We start from the raw sequence: 17,606 nt of genomic DNA, 5'->3' as shown, positions 1-17,606 counted from the left end.
CTCTCCTGTTTCTGCCCTTTCTAATCGTGGCATCATTCCACATGTTTGTGGCCCTCCTTCGGAACAACCATTTCATTCCTCGCTCCTGTTTGTCTCAGCATTTACGTGAGACGTTGTGGCGCTGCGGTTCCTTATCCAATGCATGTCCATTGTCCCCTGTGGGACTCTGATGTCCCCCCCCCCCCCCAAGATCTCGCATGTCTCGATGGCACCCAAAAGCCTGAGACTCCATTGCCTCAGCTTGGACTTACGTGCCCCTCAGTGTTGACACTCTGGCACCCCATATTCCATATGCTCGCCCTGACCTGCCTTTACCCCACGTCTCTTCCTTGTGGATTGTGGAACTCTGAGTCTGTCCACCGACCGCTGCGCTAAATCGACTCGACCCCCGGCGCAGTCGTGCGAGCCGCGCTGGTGGCAGCGCCGGAGAGCGGCGGCTCGACCTCTCCCAGTCGACCGCCGTGCTCGGGCACGGCCGGAGCACGGCTCGGGAACGGCCGGAGCACGGCCACTGGGAGCGGAGGGTGGCCGCGGGGACTGGAGGCCGATCAGAGGGACTGGAGGGCGGCAGGAGCGACCGGTGCGTCACAGGGAAGCTAAACCATCGGTAAATCATCGGCGACCGGCGTCAGCTAAACCACGGTCAGAGCAAAGTCAAAATACGGTAAGGGAACGTTGAGAACACAGCAAGAAAATGGCCAGAACACGTAAGAGAACGGTCAGCTTATAACAAGAACGGTCAGAGCGCGGCACAGGACGACTTGTTGTTGCCTCAGGACGGCAAACTGACGGTTACATCGGGCTACATATAAAATAAAGGAAGGAAGAGCCTGTGACTGTGGAAGAGCTTAGTGCTGCGGGGGACGGACGTGTGCCTAACAGCTGACTCAGCTGAAAACTTGATACAGAGCCTCACAGCTCGGTTCACAAAAGCTGCAGAGAAGCAGGCACAAAATGTGCTCCCAACGGAAGGATGACCTGTTGGCCGGTGATTGGTGCGTGGAGTGGTGACACTATGTTAATTGGGTGATCGAGGCGGCCGCCGACCCTGTGATTGAACAGTGCCTGTGACGGGTCACATTAACAATGGAGCCTCAGCACGACCCAGCCGCGGCTGTGGCCGGTGCTCCTACCCGCCCTCAGCGACCAGCCCAGCCCCCTACACAGCCCCCATCCCAGCCCTCAGCCCAGGCCCCGGACCAGCCCCCAGCCACGGCCCGGAAGGCCAGCCGACCGCCCCTGGACTATGACCAAGTGCCGTACTCACGAAAACCTCACGAAGTTAGTGTGTTCATCGTGCCAGGTGAGCAGAGGACCAGGGGTAAAGTGATGCTGATTTTGCTTCCAGCTGCTCGCTGCTCCTTATTATATCCCTCATTATTACTCTCTCTTTTGGGTCGCTGTTGCATTTCCTGAATCATTTTCTCGTTTTGCTTCTATGGGCGTAATAAAGTAGTTTATATGTGATATTTTTATTTTTTCATTCATTGCATTATCACATAGAACAGATAAGAACATTACGGTGGTACATGACACCTGAGGGTTACGATACGATCTGGGCGCGGCGGTCTCGTGTGGGACCGGCGTCTGGTCCCACACGACCGGCGCCGCACGTCCCACACGCCAGTCCCCGTAAAAAGCCTCGTTACAACGAAGAAACATTAGACAGGGGAAACAAAACTCGACCATTACACGTCCCCGACGCGATCGTTACTCATGATTCATGTGAGAGGATTTTGATCATTTTTTAGGTTGCTTCCTAATGATTATTAAATTCTTCAACTCTGCTGTTGATTTTATAAACACATTCTTGCACGTTTTGAAATTGTCGTAAATGAGTCAGGTATGAACGCATCGTAAGCATGCTCTCATTCCTACTTTGTTTCCAAATAAACCATTTGGCCAGGAGCAAGAACAGATTGAAGTCTTGGGCTTTATATGTGATAATGGGCTCAACATATGACGACTTTAAATATTAACTGAGAAAAATGAATTTAAAATTTATGTCTTAAAGAACAATTAGCTACTTCTTGTCTGATTTTGGGCAAAATATGCTTCCTTGAAGGGTATTTTACAAAGAAAACTGTCATATTTTCTAGAGGAGACACGCGCTGACAAAGAGTTGTTGCAGTCTCCTTTAACTTCCCAGGGCGGATTGCGCACAAGTATGATATAGCATGTGTTTACGAATTTCATTCAATCGCTCAGCGTATGCCATGGAGAAAGTGCACTACCATCGCTCAGCTGATCTAGACGGTAGTTCCCTCCCTCTCCGATCCTTGAACTCGGGAGGTGGAATAGGACGTCCGCCGTTCAGCCTTGAACTGCGTGAGACGCCTAGCGGGTCGGGTCGGCGTCTATTTATAGCTCGCCGCCGGCCAGGTAGACAAAAACGGGAGTGGGCTGGAACCTCGGCGACACAGGTGCTCCATTCCTGTTTGGTAGCCATGAGGCGAGCGCGACCCTGGCCTCGCCCAGGGAGCGAACGCACGAGGGCGGGCCACTCAGTGTTTGTGTGTGTGTGTGTGAGGAGGTGTGAATGGCGGCCGCTGGTCGGTACCAATCACAGAAAGATGCGGTTGATTGGATTTGTACTTGTAAGTTGTAAACATGCTGGTGCATGATTAACTTTAATATTTTAGATATTCAGTCAGCAAATTTTATGAGCTTACGACAGCAACAAAGTAATTTTTTGATATTAATTTTGTAGTTTTGTGATAATTTTATGAACTTACGATAACAAGAGTGCAATTCGGTTTTTGGTAATTTTCCCGCTTTGCTGTACTCGACACCTCTTAACCCGCGCATGACTGGGGTATTTTCCATAACGCGAGTGACGGGGGGGGGGGGCTCTCCAGAGCCCCCCTCCTATCTCCGAAACTACTGGGCCGATCGTGAAAATTTAAACGGCGTCTGATAGCCCTGGAAAAACTGTGAAACGAAACCTATTATAACTGGCGTTATCTTTAGTTAATCCCGTAACGCTTCGGCATCGTATGCTCCATAGCATACTCATGTGTTGGCTGTTTATCGGCCGGCCGTCTCTCTCTCCCTTATATCCTATTCACCTTCCAGGCGAAGAGAGAGGAGACGGTCGACGAGGTAAGGAAATGAAGGTAAGTAAAACCAACGCAGATGGTTGGAGGGGTGGGTGGAGGAAAACGTGCTCGGCAGCGACCGCTGCTGGTTCGCTTCACTCGCCCGGGCCGCGTTGAGTGGACCTCAGCCGTCCCGCTCACGGCGGCCCGCTGGTGACGTCACGAACCCTCCGGCGAGGTCAGGTCGGAACACCGCTCGACAGGCCGGCCGGCGCGGCTCTAGAGACCAACCACGGATCAGTTGGTGACATACCAGGGAAATAAGCTAAAATTAGAGCGCTCTATTTATTGCTCCTGCCCCATGTTGAAGAGATACCCCTAAAAGCGTGATCTTTTATCGGCCCTTACGCAGCAAGGCAGTAATTCTCAGACCGGTGGATGGTATCAATAGAAAGAGAATGCGTCAAAGATTAACATGAATTAATTAAAATAACATTAAAATGTTAATTAAGCGTGGAAATTAGTCCCAAACATAAGCTAATTATTGCTCCTACCTCGGCGACGGCGCTCCCCGCAGTCGGCGGAGAAGCTAAAATAAAAGCCACCATCCTCCTCCGTAAGTCAATTTTAGAGCGGCCGAGTGGGCCGATGCGGGGCCACCAAACTGAGGTGAGACGTGGCTAGTAATTGCAAACCGCCATAGAAATCAATATCTTAAAGACGTACAATATGGGATGATTACTCTGAAGCTGGAGTGAAAGCATGAGTAGATTGCAAGAAACGAAATGCATAGATTGGTTGAATTATGTACAATAGGCACAACTCAGATGAAGCCATTTCTATGATGTTGACATATGACATAACCCTTCCTCTCCTCACCTATGACCTAAGTGCATTGGCAGTTACTGGCATAGTTTTTGAGCACGAGTGTAATTCGCCATCGGACCGCAATACATGTTGCTAGGCTGCTGCAATTACAACGAACATACGAATACTGCCTTCATTTGTAGACGTTTGTTTTTTAGGCGGTCTTTGACGTGCAAGGGGGCATACCTGTCGACAACTTGAGTTTCTCCGAATTTCAAAAACTCCCAGAATTTCAATTCCTTATGCACTGTTGTAGGTACAGCTATGTTCACAAGTTTTCGTTTCCTCCTGTTCTAAAAAGGATGATATTTGTCGATTTCGTGCGTCGCTGATAGGAGGGTGCGTTTAATAATAAGGCCCAACGCTTTCTGCATCCGCGAGTACCTTTAAAAGGGAACAACAGTTCCCATTTATTACACTATGGGACATGTGACAAAATGACTACTGGAACACGCATGAAACGGAGCTCATATTCCTAAAAATGTCTACAATCACTTCTTTTCTGACACTATTAGCAAATACCATCTCAAGCTAGGTGGTTGACAGACAGTCAATGGAGATCTGGGGAGACTGAGTGATGCCAAAGTCACCACTTAACTGATAATGAGGGCCGAGGGAAGAGAAACATGCAACATGCACAACTGACAACTTGACAAGTGACAAAACACTACCACTATTGCGCAGTGCACAACAAATTACAGCAGCCAGCCCAAAAATGCTTTTGGTGGCTAATTGCAAAACAAGTCACTAATAAATGTCTTAGTTGCAGCTGAACACTGCACAATAATCACACTGTTCACACATTGAGTGAGATGCCACAGGTGGTTTGAATCACACTTTGGTTCAACTGCAAATCTGAAGTGTTGTCATGAGGTTCATGCCTCCATGATCACAGCACTGTGGTTGTGGTTGGCATAACACTTGTAGTCTGCAGAGTTCCACATGAACTGCAGACACCTCATCTGGTGGTCTTCATGTTGCTCAACTTCTTCAGGAGGCAAATGTCGACCACCCAGCGGAAGCATGGTCCTGCAGAAAAGAAAGGTAATGCATAAGGTACAAACATTATCTGCTGAAACAGCTCCTTCTGTTGGCTGTTATTAAACTTTTAAGTTTTTAACATAGGTAACATAACATGTATTCCATGTATATTACATTTGTTGAAGTAAAATACTGCCGGCTATTTCAAAACCAGAAAATGAAATTATATTGTGGCATAATTCACATGCTCAGCTATCAGTATCAAATAATAATTAATTTAATATTTGGCATATTATATATAACACATTCATAGAATAGGTATTCTACTTCACGTCACAAGGACTCACAATCTTTCTGTTAGGTGTTTGATATACGCATTAACTAAGTTTGTCTTAGGTTTTATTATTGCAAAAAATTCATATTTCATTATTGTATCAAAATACTGCCAGCAATAACAAAACAAGAACATGAAATGCCAATGAGCAAGCCACCTTTCCTTAAAATGGGTTACTTTGAAAGGAATTTTAGTTTCTTTTCAGGAAAAGGAGAAATGATTATCCGGTAATTATCAGAAAACCATTCAACCAGCAAGTGGCTGGGTGGTTTCACAGCAAACATCAAGCCAAAACATAACTTACATCTATCTAACTATTGAGCCATTTGACTACTACAAGGATATGTGAGCAAAATAGGAATCCAATTATCCAATGTTGACTTCCTTGCAAAGTTTATGCCTTATTTTATGAAAATGTGTCACTAGAATATGATACTTATCATCGAATATTATTTAATTTACGATTTATTTCGATCGGAATGCACATGGAGTCCCGCGCCATTTTCGTCGACGATAAATATGATCGTGTTTCTGAAGAGATAAGGGGTTTCAATGGTCTTTCAAAGCAATAATTTGATGCAAAAATTTGTAGGAAATAATATGAAGCTGGTTCAAATGGCCATCAACCATTTAAAACACCGAAAATACTCACAACTCCGTCCCGACCACCGCGCAGCACCGCGCACGCCACACTACTGGCACAATGCCAAAACTGCTGTCACAGCGGAAATGTTTTTTTTTCTCGATTGCAATTGTGGAATTATTTATTAAACAGAAGATGATCTTTCCGAAAAACCGACTGATTTCATACACAGATGCATGGAAAATAAAAAATCCCGGTAAATTTATTTGTATTGTTTTGGCGATTTTGACATGCTCCTAGTTTGCAGCCATATTTCGATATGTTCTACAGGGAGTTCAGAATTATTTCAGGACCAATCTTTTCCTCATTCATTTTCCCGTCGATCATGAAATTTTTAGAGCGGAACAATTGGTTTCCAGGCGGTCCGAGCGGTTTTCGTGAGAAGGGTGCAAAAATCGGCGTCATTTTTAGAGCCTCGACACCAGCTCAACACAGGACCCTATGGGAGACGGTGAAGTAGCGGAAGCAATAAATAGAGCGCTCTAATTTTAGCTTATTTCCCTGGTGTGTCACCGACTGGGATACGCGTTTGAGCAAGGATGCGGCGTTACCATTAACTGGCATTTATTGACCTCGAGGTCACCGATGACGTCACAGGTCAGGTCAAAGTAAAAATTATCGACATTTTTGCTAGTTCACAATTTAGGCTCTGACAGCCGGACCGCCGGTCCGATCAGGCTCATTTTTGGTTTACGCACTCCTTGACGGATGCCTTAGATACCCTGAGGGTACCGAACTTTTACTTCGAATTTTTAAGGTCAAGGCCAGGTCATCCTAGGTCACGAAAATTGTATATCATGTATCGGTCACGTGACGCATGTTTTATGGTCCATTTTACTCGTAGATTTCGAAAATAGTGTCGTCTGTGTCATTTGAGGTCATTGTCAGCTGAATTTACCGGAGGTCAGGTCACTTTCGGGTCAGAAAAGGTCAAATTTTGAAAATGAAATTTTTCAACAAAAAAGGTGCCTATCAGATGCAGTTGGAGCTCAGGAACACGATGGTGCCATTTATATTGCTGTATGACGTCCAAAACGTACTGAAAAATGGATTTGAAAAAAACATAAAATTGTAAAATTTTGACAATAATGCGAATAACTTGGCTATTTTTGAAGACATGAAGCTGAAACTTGCAAAGGTAGTTCATCAGTGTGTGTTCTATCACATATATTCCGGTTTTTGCGAAAAGCCAAAAACTTTTTGAAAAAATCAAAAAATATATTTTTTGTAATTGTAAATACATATTTTTCAAAAAATTTCAAAATTTCGAAAATTCGAGATAGCAGTTTGATAGCTACGTGTATTTGTAGTCCACTCATGCAAAGAAAATGGATCTAGCTTTAAAACTGAGCTCTTGAGAGCGTTTGCCGTAATTCAGTATTTTGCATGAAAATCGGCCCACATGACGTCACTCTGACGTCATTTCCGGCCAAACTATAGTAGCTAGAAAGTTGAAATTTTACCACAAGGTGTCAAATTGATGCCTCTGAGGGTACCGCAAGTTTCGTGTTGATCCGTCAAACGGTTTATAAAATATTGCTGAAAACGGGAGGGGGCTCTGTAGAGCCCCCCCCAGTCATGCGCGGGCTAAAAAATATAAATAACAAGCAAACGTAGTGTAATAAAGTGTATAAATAGCCCGGAAAGACATATTTTAGATAATCTATAGATAATTTAAAAAAGGGGTTACATAAGCGTGCTATGCTCTCGAAAACATGAAACTCATTGCATTTCTTTCATATCGCCTCTTGCTTCTTACATTCCTAGCTTAGGTATCTCGTTCTGGATCTACGAATTTCTTTGCCAAGATACGGCTCGTAGACGGTAAATGCAAACTGCAGTGCCCACGGACATCGTGGACCAATGGCATGCTGAATATGGCATTTACAAAGCCTTCCAAATCTCATGTGCTCGTATTGCCGTTTTCTATACCTACTTTTTGTTGAATGTTGGGTAGCGTTTAGGGCGGCTAAAGAGCTGTTTGCATTATGCAACTTAAAACCAAATGCTCCATTTGGGAACAATCGGATGCCATTAGAAGTAAAAGACTCCGCCACGCTGTCACGCACGATACCTGTAAGTCATAAGGACATAACGACATATCACTGTATGACTTATGACCTACATTACATATGACTTTGCCATCAAATCGTCACTACCATCCCATTCAGCGCGACCACTGGTCGCCCTGATGCTTACCAACACAGCCCTGGTTGTTATCGCTCACCCATATCGTGTGCCTCCCGACCTCTGCTGCCGACGCCGGCCGGTCCTGTCTGGGTACGGTTATGCAACCACCTGTGTTACATGATCATTGGTCACGAGTGGTGGCTGGCACGGCCATTCTGCTGTCCGCCTGGCGGTCACGCCGGGCCCCCTGACCCTGACGGGGACGGAGGCTGACCCCCCCTCTCCCCTCCCTCCGTCCACAGCCGAGAGGAGGGTGCAGTTCTGGTCCATGTTCCTCAAGAACTGGCACGTCACCATCACCTACTGCTTCGTCTTCTGGTCGTTCGGCATGTGCGTGGCCTTCCTCGGACCCACGCTGGGGGATCTCGGTGAGTGGCCAGCACCGAGCGATGACGGGAAAATGGCGAATGGAAATTGTCACGAAACTTAATTCTGGATGCAAATGATAATGAAGCTGGCCATAGACTTTTGTAAACGGACTACGGAGGGCTTATCAAGTGGCCCATACCTGCTGGCGATAGAAAAAAAAGGCTGTTTAGGCTCATAATTAGTTTTGTGAGCTCAAGCTTTTGACAGCATTATGCAGATGAAACGTTTCTAATTTTTTTTCAAAATAATTACCCATTAAGTTGTTTAAGATATCAATTAAAGCAATTATGCTTCAAAAATTGGGTAAATCCAGCACCATAGCTTTGTAGGTATTTAATTCGGCGCACTAGCGTTACACCTCGACGCACCTGACGGGTTATTTTACACCGACAGGCTGTCAGACGGAGACGCCGTTCGCCACCATGAGCTGGGTGTTCTTCGCTCAGGCTCTGTTCACTCTGCTGGGCTCCATCGTGGGCGGCGTCCTCGTACAAAGGTGAGTTCACAGCCTGACCGAGTTCAATACGCAGACTGACAGTCCTTACAGAGCCGGGTAGGGCTACGGGCGGTAGCAACACTCGCGTGTGAAAACGGAAACCGGTAACCGTTTTTAGGCGGGGATTCGAGGAAAGCGGGTTTCATAATATTGGTACGTTCGTCGTTCATGTCACTCGATAAATCTCGTTCCTTGTGGCCCTACTCGGCGGATAGCTCCCTCGGTTTCCGTGTGTCCTTGTAATCCTGATAATCGGATAAATGTCCAGACTTGATGAGTCTTATCATTCGACGTGACATTTTGAGACGCAGTAGATTTATGTAAAAGTTTGATTACTAATTTATCGATTCTCCCAAATGAACTAAACCAGTTAGGCACCAGATGCTGATCAGCTGATCATGGGCACACCGAAGCCTGCTGGCACTCGGGTCCGGCTGCATACACAATCTCGCAATCCACTGCTCCGTCTGGCCCTCGCCCGTCCCCTCTGCGCGAGTCGCACCCCAACGCAGTCCCGTTCATCCCTCACAGACATCGCTGCCCCGTCCATCCCTTCTAGACACCGGATACTCCCGCCCCAGGCGGAAGGAAGGCGGGTCCCCACACAATCCGAACCCCTCCCTCCCTCCGCCCCCTCACACACAGGCCCGACCTTCCCTCTCCCTCTCCCCCCCCCACACACAGGTCCAGCCTCCCTCCCCCTCCCCACACACACACACGCTCGCCAGGCTCGGTCTCTCGGGAGTGCCGGAAGGCCCAGGTTCAGAGACCAAACTGCAGGCTGTCTCAGCCGGTCAAAGCCGAGATGACACGCGGGATATGATCAAACATTCTACTCAGTCCTGGCTTTTGTATGATTAAAGTTAAAGGGACCCTCCCACCTTAACATTAGTTTTGAGTTGAGATAGCCATATTGGTGGCCATGGCCTGAAAATACCGGTTTGGGCATTCACAACATCGAAAAATGCTTTAATTCGGAGATATGTAATTTCAAACTTGCAGTTTTCGGATTCTAAGGGGCTAATGCATTGGTATGCCCCCTTAGAATTTGTGACGTCAGCGGAGATCTAACGATTTTTAAATCTTTTACTAAAACGTTTGGCAGCACGCGGTGGTATATGCTGCTTTGCGCGCAACAAATGCCGCACTTTCAAATAAAGTCGCTAGGAACAGCGGAGATCCCAAAAAGTAAACAAAAGTAAAAGTCTAATATCTTGAAAAACGGTGAATATTTTTCGATGAAATTTGGTAGATATTCATTTTTGCTCTTTCTGAACCGAGCGACATCACTTTCATGCCAATTCATTAACTTTTTTGAAGGTGGGAGGGTCCCTTTAAGTCCATAGTGCCGCACGTTAAGGCTGTAGAATTTGACTGTGTAGTTCCTGTGCATTAGTTGGATGAATATTTTGCTGACTTCATGTAAAAGGCATATTTGCTTATTGTAATGTATCTTGTTTATAATACATGCGATTTTTATTTTTGTAATGCGCTAACACTCACACATTTGGTTGATGGATGGAAAACATGCTTTCATTGTTGCCCTGACTGTTGCATTGTACCTACCTTCACTTATAGAGCGCTAGGCTGCTTAGTGCTTAGTGTGTTGTAGCTAGCTTATCACGTAAACATTTTCGTTGTTATTCGTACTGCCTCGTGCCTCCGAGCCACAGCAATGGGCACGTGTGTACGTTATTAGCTATGTATCCCCCTCACACTGTCTGTCTGCTGCCTCACTGCACTGTCGCGCGCTGCACCCCTCACCCCGCCCGGTGGTCTGTTTAAGAATCATGGACGGCAAGTCCATGCTGCCCGGTATGTCCTGTCTGCCGTTCTGTTCCGGCTCCGCCCACTGGAGGTGAGCTGTGACGTCAGCGTCACGTGACCGGCTGCCCGGGCATCGCCTCGGGGCAGGCCGCTGCCTGGGGCTCCGCGTCGGCGACTTTGGGTGAACGGCGCCAATGCACGCGGCGCTGAGAGTGGGGTGCTGTTTTGGGTTTGTTCGGTCGTCGTCGTCCAGATAAATTTCGGGGAGCTGAGTTGGCGTGTTTTGTGGATACCTTCTTAGGTCAACGAAACATCCTGGATTTTATATCGTGAACATTGGATACTAACACGCAAGCATGCAATCCATCTACATATAGGGCAAGAAAGAGACATAGTTTGCCGAGAGGACCGACTGTGGCTTGCGGATTCTGCTTCCGATGGCAGGAGAAGTCATGCATGGTCTAAATGGGCACTAATGGATTGATTCGATCAACTATAGCATCTGGCCAAAATGCTTGGAGGGTTACTTTACGCCATCGCGATGGCGTAAAGTTATGCTTCATAAGCTTCATTTTCCCACGATGCATCGTGGGAAAATGAAGAACTGCCAGCTATGATACGTAAGGGATAAGTTGAACCTATTGCGCGAGTTTTCGACTCCATTCTCTCCCATTGAACCTGCATGACGGACATTACACAATACACATTAGCATGGTTGTGTCTGCGAGACCGACCCATCTGGGAGCCAAGAGGTCGATATGGCGATCACATATCAACATCTGCAAGGGTAAAGACAAAGTTGGAAACCGAGACGATGCAGCGGTTAGCTTGCAATGGTAAGTAAATGCATTACCAGCCCAAAGATCCGCTTCCGCATGCTAAACCGGCACCAGTTTTGCCCGTGCATCATGCCATGAGTGTGTGCATTGTGCTTTTTGCAATGTGCTTCGTATGCATGTGCTGATATGCATTGCAGTGCTGTCGAGTTTTGTGTGTGAGCTGTTTTCGTGATCAGTGTCTGACTGAATTTGAATCTGCTGTGCAAGTATCCAATGTAGGTGCTCGAACGTCTATTTTGTGACAAATAGGCTCAGCAACGTCTAAACACACCGATACATGCGCACATAATTCGACGTTTGGTTTTGCGCACAACGAAATGCTCATTCCCTTTCGCTTGTCTTTGCTAGTCTCGTTGCCTTGATGTGTAGCGTGCTTAATTTGAGTTTCTCGTCTGCAGTATCCCCTATTCAGCTTTATCCATTGTTGCGCTCGCCATTACTCGTATATCAACCAGGATCTGATGATAAATAACTATGGAAATAGTTTGTCGGCGCCCAGCTGCCGCTGAGGTATGCGGTGTCGAGCCGCTGACGCTTACATGGTAACACGTCCACTCAGTGACGGGTGGCCGCATTGGGGCGGTGGTCGGCCGTCCCTCCCATGACCGGGCCAGTTCGATCCACCGACCCCGCTGCTCGAGAGGACGGGCAGCTCCAGTTTACTGCCCCGCTAACGTCTCTGTCTAGACTGGAGCCGAAATGTCAAATATTACTCAAAATGGGCCTCAGCGAACTAAGCTTTTAGTAATGCTACCGTACTTGTAATCATTTCCATCAAGAGGCCGTGATGCTTCTATTTCTAAGACGTAACTATACATAGTTCAGTTATATCGGTATTTACATTATTTATCTTTGCATTTAAAGCACTGAAAGACTGAACAGTTGTACCAGTCCCGATTGCCACCCCTGAGCCTCCACGCGGCCGGTCGTCTGTCGATCTCACGTCTCGGGACGGTGCAGAGGTCGAGAACTGCTGTGCGGTTCTCGGTGGACCAGTTGAAGGCTGGGCAGCTGACAGTCCCGGAAGTGTGAGGGCGGGTGACCAATGATCAAACCGGCCACGGTCTGGTCAATGTGAGACCCCGAACCCTGGGTTGGGTCAGCTGGAGACTGGGTGACGGGGAGACCCTGGGCTAGTTTGAGGCTGGGGACTGAGGAGGTTGAGCGGCTTGGGAAGGGGGGACCCTGGGCCGGTTTGAAGCTGGGTACTGCAGAGGCTGAGCGGCTGGGCCGGCTGGGGGCGGCTGGGAGGGCAGCTGGGGGGACCCTGGGCCGGTTTGAGGCTGGGACTGAGGCGGCTGGGCGGCTGGGGCGGCTGGGAGCGGCTGGAAGCGGCTGAGGAAGGGGGGAGATCCTGGGCTAGTTTGAGGCTGGGGACTGAGGAGTCTGGGCGGCTGGGGCGGCTGGGGAAGGGGGGGGGAGAAGGACCCTGGGCCGGTTGGAGGCTGGGGACTGCGGAGGCTGGGCGGCTGGGAGGGCGGCTGACCGTGCCGCCGCCCCCGTATTGATCCGCCCACTCGCCTCCCGCGGCCCGGGCCAGTCCCAGCCGGAGCGGCTACACTTCCGCCGCCGGCCCGCCCACCCACGCCGCTCCCCGGCCGACGAAAAGCGGCCAAATCCTCCGCCCGTCGGCCGGCCATCCGCGCCAGGGCCACTCGGTCACCAGCAGTCCGGGGAGTTCGAGCTGCTTGCAGATGCAGCCGCCTGAGCTCGACGGCGACGGTAGCTGGCTCAGTTACAAAAAGAGGGGCTTCCCGGGCTTTGCAAATTCATGAACTGATCAGGCTAAAATAAGGCCGTGAGAGGGAATTTTACAGCGGTCCCAGCCGCCGCACTGTTTAGTGTTGAAGACGCGGTACGCTGCTGTCAGAGTGTCTGATGTATACGTTACGGTTGTCAGCCGAGCAGCTGAGAGAATTGCCATGTCTCCGGATGTCCAGACGCCCGATTTCCGGGGGACGTGCCGGTTATGTCATCTGTCCAACAGCGGAACTGTTTGGAAATGTGCGTGCCGGCCGGGCCGGGCCGTGGCCCTGTCACACCCACATTAGTGGGCCCCTACCAGTAACGGGGAAGACCAAAGCCGTGCCTCATTTTCGGACAACACCGCCTGATGCATGAATCACCATCCTAAAGTGAACGTTTCAGGGGTTATCTCGTGCCATGTTGTCCGATATGACTCATCGCGCCAACCGCGGCTGCTATCGGCACATATTGGTGCTCTGCTGATCGGTCCGCCCGTCGCCGCCCTATCCGGCTGAATAAAACCCGAGAGCACCTGAATGAACCAGTGAATAGCCGCCCGACATTCAAACGGTGTAAACCTTACATGGAATGCGTATGGACTGTGTACACATGACCGTGTATATCACGGATTGCTGTGGCCTAACTGCGTAACTGAGTTTTGTTATTGCTCATGTGACGTTCCAAGCGCTGTTGACCTTCTGCAATGGTCGGCTAGCGTCCTGGCGCGGCTATAATCAGCAGCGTCTATAAGGCAGCTGCGGTCTGCCCGTGCCGCCAGCCGACACCATCAGTGCCCTGTCGGCTGTGATGGAACGGCTCTGAGGGGAGAGGGCCGCGGCGGTCCGAGGAGAGAGGAAGGGCAGTGGTCCGAGGGGGGAGAGAGGGCCGCGGGAGTCCGAGGGGAGGAGAGAGGTCTATGGTCCATAGAGGGGAGGGGAGAGGGGCGGCGGTCGACGGAGCAGCGGGTCAGTGGATCCGGCTCGAGCCGCCATTGCTTTTCCTCCCTTATCACAGCTTACTGCCGACTGTTGCAGCTCCATTTTCAGCCGGCATCCTGCATTAGCTGTTTGAGCCTCTTAGATCTGCGGAGCAAGGTTGTTGAGCATTGAGGCTTCCCATGTCTGAAGCGTGAAGACTAAAGAGTCATATGCGTGAAACGGCCACTTTCCCGCTGACTGCTCTCTTCTGATCGGGCCACTGCAGTCAGTCGCCCGTCCGTTTATTGTCGGGACGTCTCGGCCACCCCTCGCCTCTGTTCAAGACGTCAGCGACTCACTTCCCCGTATCTGTGCCCTATGATTAGGACCTCAGCAGCTAACCCTCCCGTCTGCCCCTGCCAGGACGTCGGCGCACGGCGCCATGTTGGTGTCACTGCTGATGCTGGCCGTCACGCTGGCCATGGTGCCACAGTGCTGGAGCCTCTCGATGCTGGCGCTGAACCTGGCCGCCATGGGACTCTTCATGGGTATCATCGACACCGTGGCCAACCTCTGCATGATCCAGCTCTACGGATCCAACGTGGCGCCCTTCCTGCAGGTGGGTGTTGGTCGGCTGAGGCCAGGGAGAGGAGGAGAGGATTAGTCACTGGTCAGCCCAGAGTACCTGCTGGTCTGAAGGGGGCGGAAAACGATACAGAGGGGCGGGTTGCGTTATGCAGAGGGGTCTTGTCGGTGGTGTTGTTGACAAAAGCGGTGCTGGTTGGTGAGAAGCGTGGGGGGGGGACTGTTGGTACTCTGTATCTATTGCCCTGCACGGTAAGCCTTTGAGTGTTCATTAATATGCATCTCGAGTACCGCTATGCCCGCGAAGCACAGGCAGTGAGGCGTCATTTACCCGCTTGGTATTCTGGGCTGCTGCAATATCCAACCTACCCCAACAAAGTGTTACTTTACGGCGTAATGAATAGAAGAGCGCTCTTACATTCTCGTTTATAAGACGATGAGTCGGTAGTCGGGCTGAATTATATCTCCTGTCATCATTATGCGCCTCAGGGGTCGGGACTCATCGCCGGCCATCATTCACTGGGTGATTGTGGCGATCTGCGGCTCAGGATGATGACGGCAGTCTCACGTCATCGGCTCTCCGTCGACGCCGTCGGCGCTGCTCGGCAGAGCGTCCCATCAGCCCGAGGGACGCCCGGAGCCGCCCTAAGCCCCGCTGACGGTCGTGCCTCGTTCAGCCGCCGCGCTAAGCCTCCTCTGACTTCCAGCGCTCTGCTGGGGCTGACTATCAGTGCTCTGCTGGGACTGACTGCTGCAGTGTTCTGTAGTCGGGCTGACTGAGCCGAGAACCCTCTCGTCGATTTTCTCGTTAACTGACTTGCCTGGCACCAGCAACGGTTTCATTTTGTGTTACTTTAGTTCACCATGAGTTTTTTTTTTTTTTTGCATCGAGTAATAACCGTGGCTGAGCTTCGTATTCTCATCATTTCGTGACCTAACTCGGTTTTCTATTTCTATTAGTGTCCAAAATTTAAGCATTGAGTTGACAAGTCATGCAGCTATACTTTTTATTTCTCAACTTCCCTATCTCCTTCTTTTCTTCTCTCTAGCGCTCTGTTATCTCCTTTCTTGCTCTCTTCTCTCTTATCTCCACTCAGTTCTATTTTTCTCTTTCCCATCCGTCCCTCTCCCGGGCCTACATGATCATCATCCTGCCGTATTTCCACCCCAGATGCGCAGTATGTAGGTACGCTAGTGTAGGTCACACGAACATGAAGTGCCGCAGCCTGCTCAACTTCTCCGGGACGGAAGGGCTGAGTCCGTGAGTCGCGTGTCGCCGCTGCGGCGATAGCACGGCCGGGACATTAGTGGCGCACTAATCGGCCGCCGCGGCGACTGCGGCGCGTCAGTGACGAGTCGCAGGCGCGCTGCCGCCCCGCCGCCGCTCTTTGAGATCGATGGAGCGGACGGCTCAGAGGGCTCAGAGGCGCCGCGCGCGGCCGGCCGGCCAGTCTCCGCAGGCGGTGACACTAATGTCTCTATCGGCCCAGCCAGCGGCCATCGATCGGCTCAGTGGCTGCGCGATCAGCGAGCTCACTCAGCGTGAATGATGCCAGCGTGCGCGCTAAATTACTCCCGGGATGTCATCGGCCGCGACCCGTGCCAGTCAGCCCGCCTGCCATGGGGAGCGGGCACGGACGCTCCGCCGGCCATGGGTCGGTCTGGAGACTGGGGACGGAGAGGGGTTTCCTCATCATCCGCTGCAGTTACAAATGGTGCAGCGACACGAACTCCCGTCGTAAACTGAGGTTATATACGTCCCGTCACTTATCGTTGATGACAACTGAACGGTATACAGCTAGCAGCTGCATGCATGGTCAGTCACAATAAGGATGTTTTCGTCAGAGTTATTTCCGATGTCGCCGAGCAGCTAGTTGATGACGTCTGTCCCAGGGTCTCGATGCGCCCCATCCTCCTCTCTGAAGCATCCACGGGAGTGATATGTTGAGCGGAGTGACGGCAGCCGGACCCAGTACTCTGTTCGGGGCGTGTCACTGGAGTGGGGGTCGCTGTACGGCGTACGGAGACATGCCTCCGCCTCGACCAATCGCATTTGTTGCCGTGTTCGGTGGGCGGAGCTACAGGGGTAGCTCCGGGACAGTGTGATGTGACGTTGTTGCTCGAGCAGCGCGTATAAATAATGTGTTCGGGCGTGCGTAGTGTCGTGCCAGGTGGCCATATACCTATAGGAGGAGCGCGACGAAACTAATAAAGGTTTATTGCAGCACGTTCTCATTCGGAAACTGTTCTTTATTTAATTCTCCTGACTTACTGTGATCAGCAGGCTGAAGCTTGTTTGATTAATTTTGTTGATTGCTGGTTAAATACATTTGTTTATTATTTTATGTTATGCAGCATTTCGCTACCACCCACTAACACACAAATGTAGACACTGGTCCTTCATCACCTAGCGTCTGATTTCTCACAATCCCATTGACCTCCGGCCGTCTCGTGTCCTCAGGCGCTGCACTTTTTCTACGCGCTGGGGGCGTTCGCGTCTCCGATGATTAACGAGCCGTTCCTGCTGAAGAACCCGCACCACTGCTTCGCGCTCATCGACGACATTCTGCAGGCGCGCGGCAACTCCACCGAAAACGAAGCCGCCCTGCTTGAAATCCTGCAGCACTCCAAGATCCAGTACGGCTTCGAGATCATGGCGCTGCTCCAGGTAAATGCGACCGATGAACGCGAAATGGCATTCGACAAACTCGATTGCTTTTAACTTGATGTAGCTGTTTAGCGCGTGGTGCTATTTTTATACTTGAATTGGTCATAATCAGTACGGTTGCGGATGACCTATCATCTAGGTAACCTGGCAAAGCTATGACCTGACC

General features: G+C 50.1%; 1 protein-coding gene across 7 annotated transcripts in view; it reads left to right on the top strand.

Moving 5' to 3' along the window:
• LOC122382325 (major facilitator superfamily domain-containing protein 4A-like) overlaps positions 1–17,606 on the top strand; it is a 43,984-nt gene that overhangs the window by 20,575 nt on the left and 5,803 nt on the right. For 3 of the 7 annotated variants that reach the window (XM_043367510.1, XM_043367511.1, XM_043367512.1), the window contains exons 3-7: positions 8,296–8,421; positions 8,816–8,918; positions 10,705–10,776; positions 14,611–14,806; positions 17,234–17,440. In XM_043367510.1, the coding sequence (XP_043223445.1) occupies positions 8,296–8,421; positions 8,816–8,918; positions 10,705–10,776; positions 14,611–14,806; positions 17,234–17,440 (704 nt within the window). Of the gene's footprint in view, positions 1–449; positions 1,304–8,295; positions 8,422–8,815; positions 8,919–10,704; positions 10,777–14,610; positions 14,807–17,233; positions 17,441–17,606 lie in introns of those variants that run through there. The other 4 variants (XM_043367516.1, XM_043367517.1, XM_043367509.1 and 1 more) reach the window with 3 other exon arrangements.

The sequence above is a fragment of the Amphibalanus amphitrite genome, unplaced genomic scaffold (genome assembly GCF_019059575.1).
Source record: "Amphibalanus amphitrite isolate SeventyFive unplaced genomic scaffold, NRLGWU_Aamphi_draft 000137F_arrow, whole genome shotgun sequence".
Lineage (NCBI taxonomy): Eukaryota > Metazoa > Arthropoda > Thecostraca > Balanomorpha > Balanidae > Amphibalanus > Amphibalanus amphitrite.
This window is presented reverse-complemented; position numbering and strand designations above follow the sequence as displayed.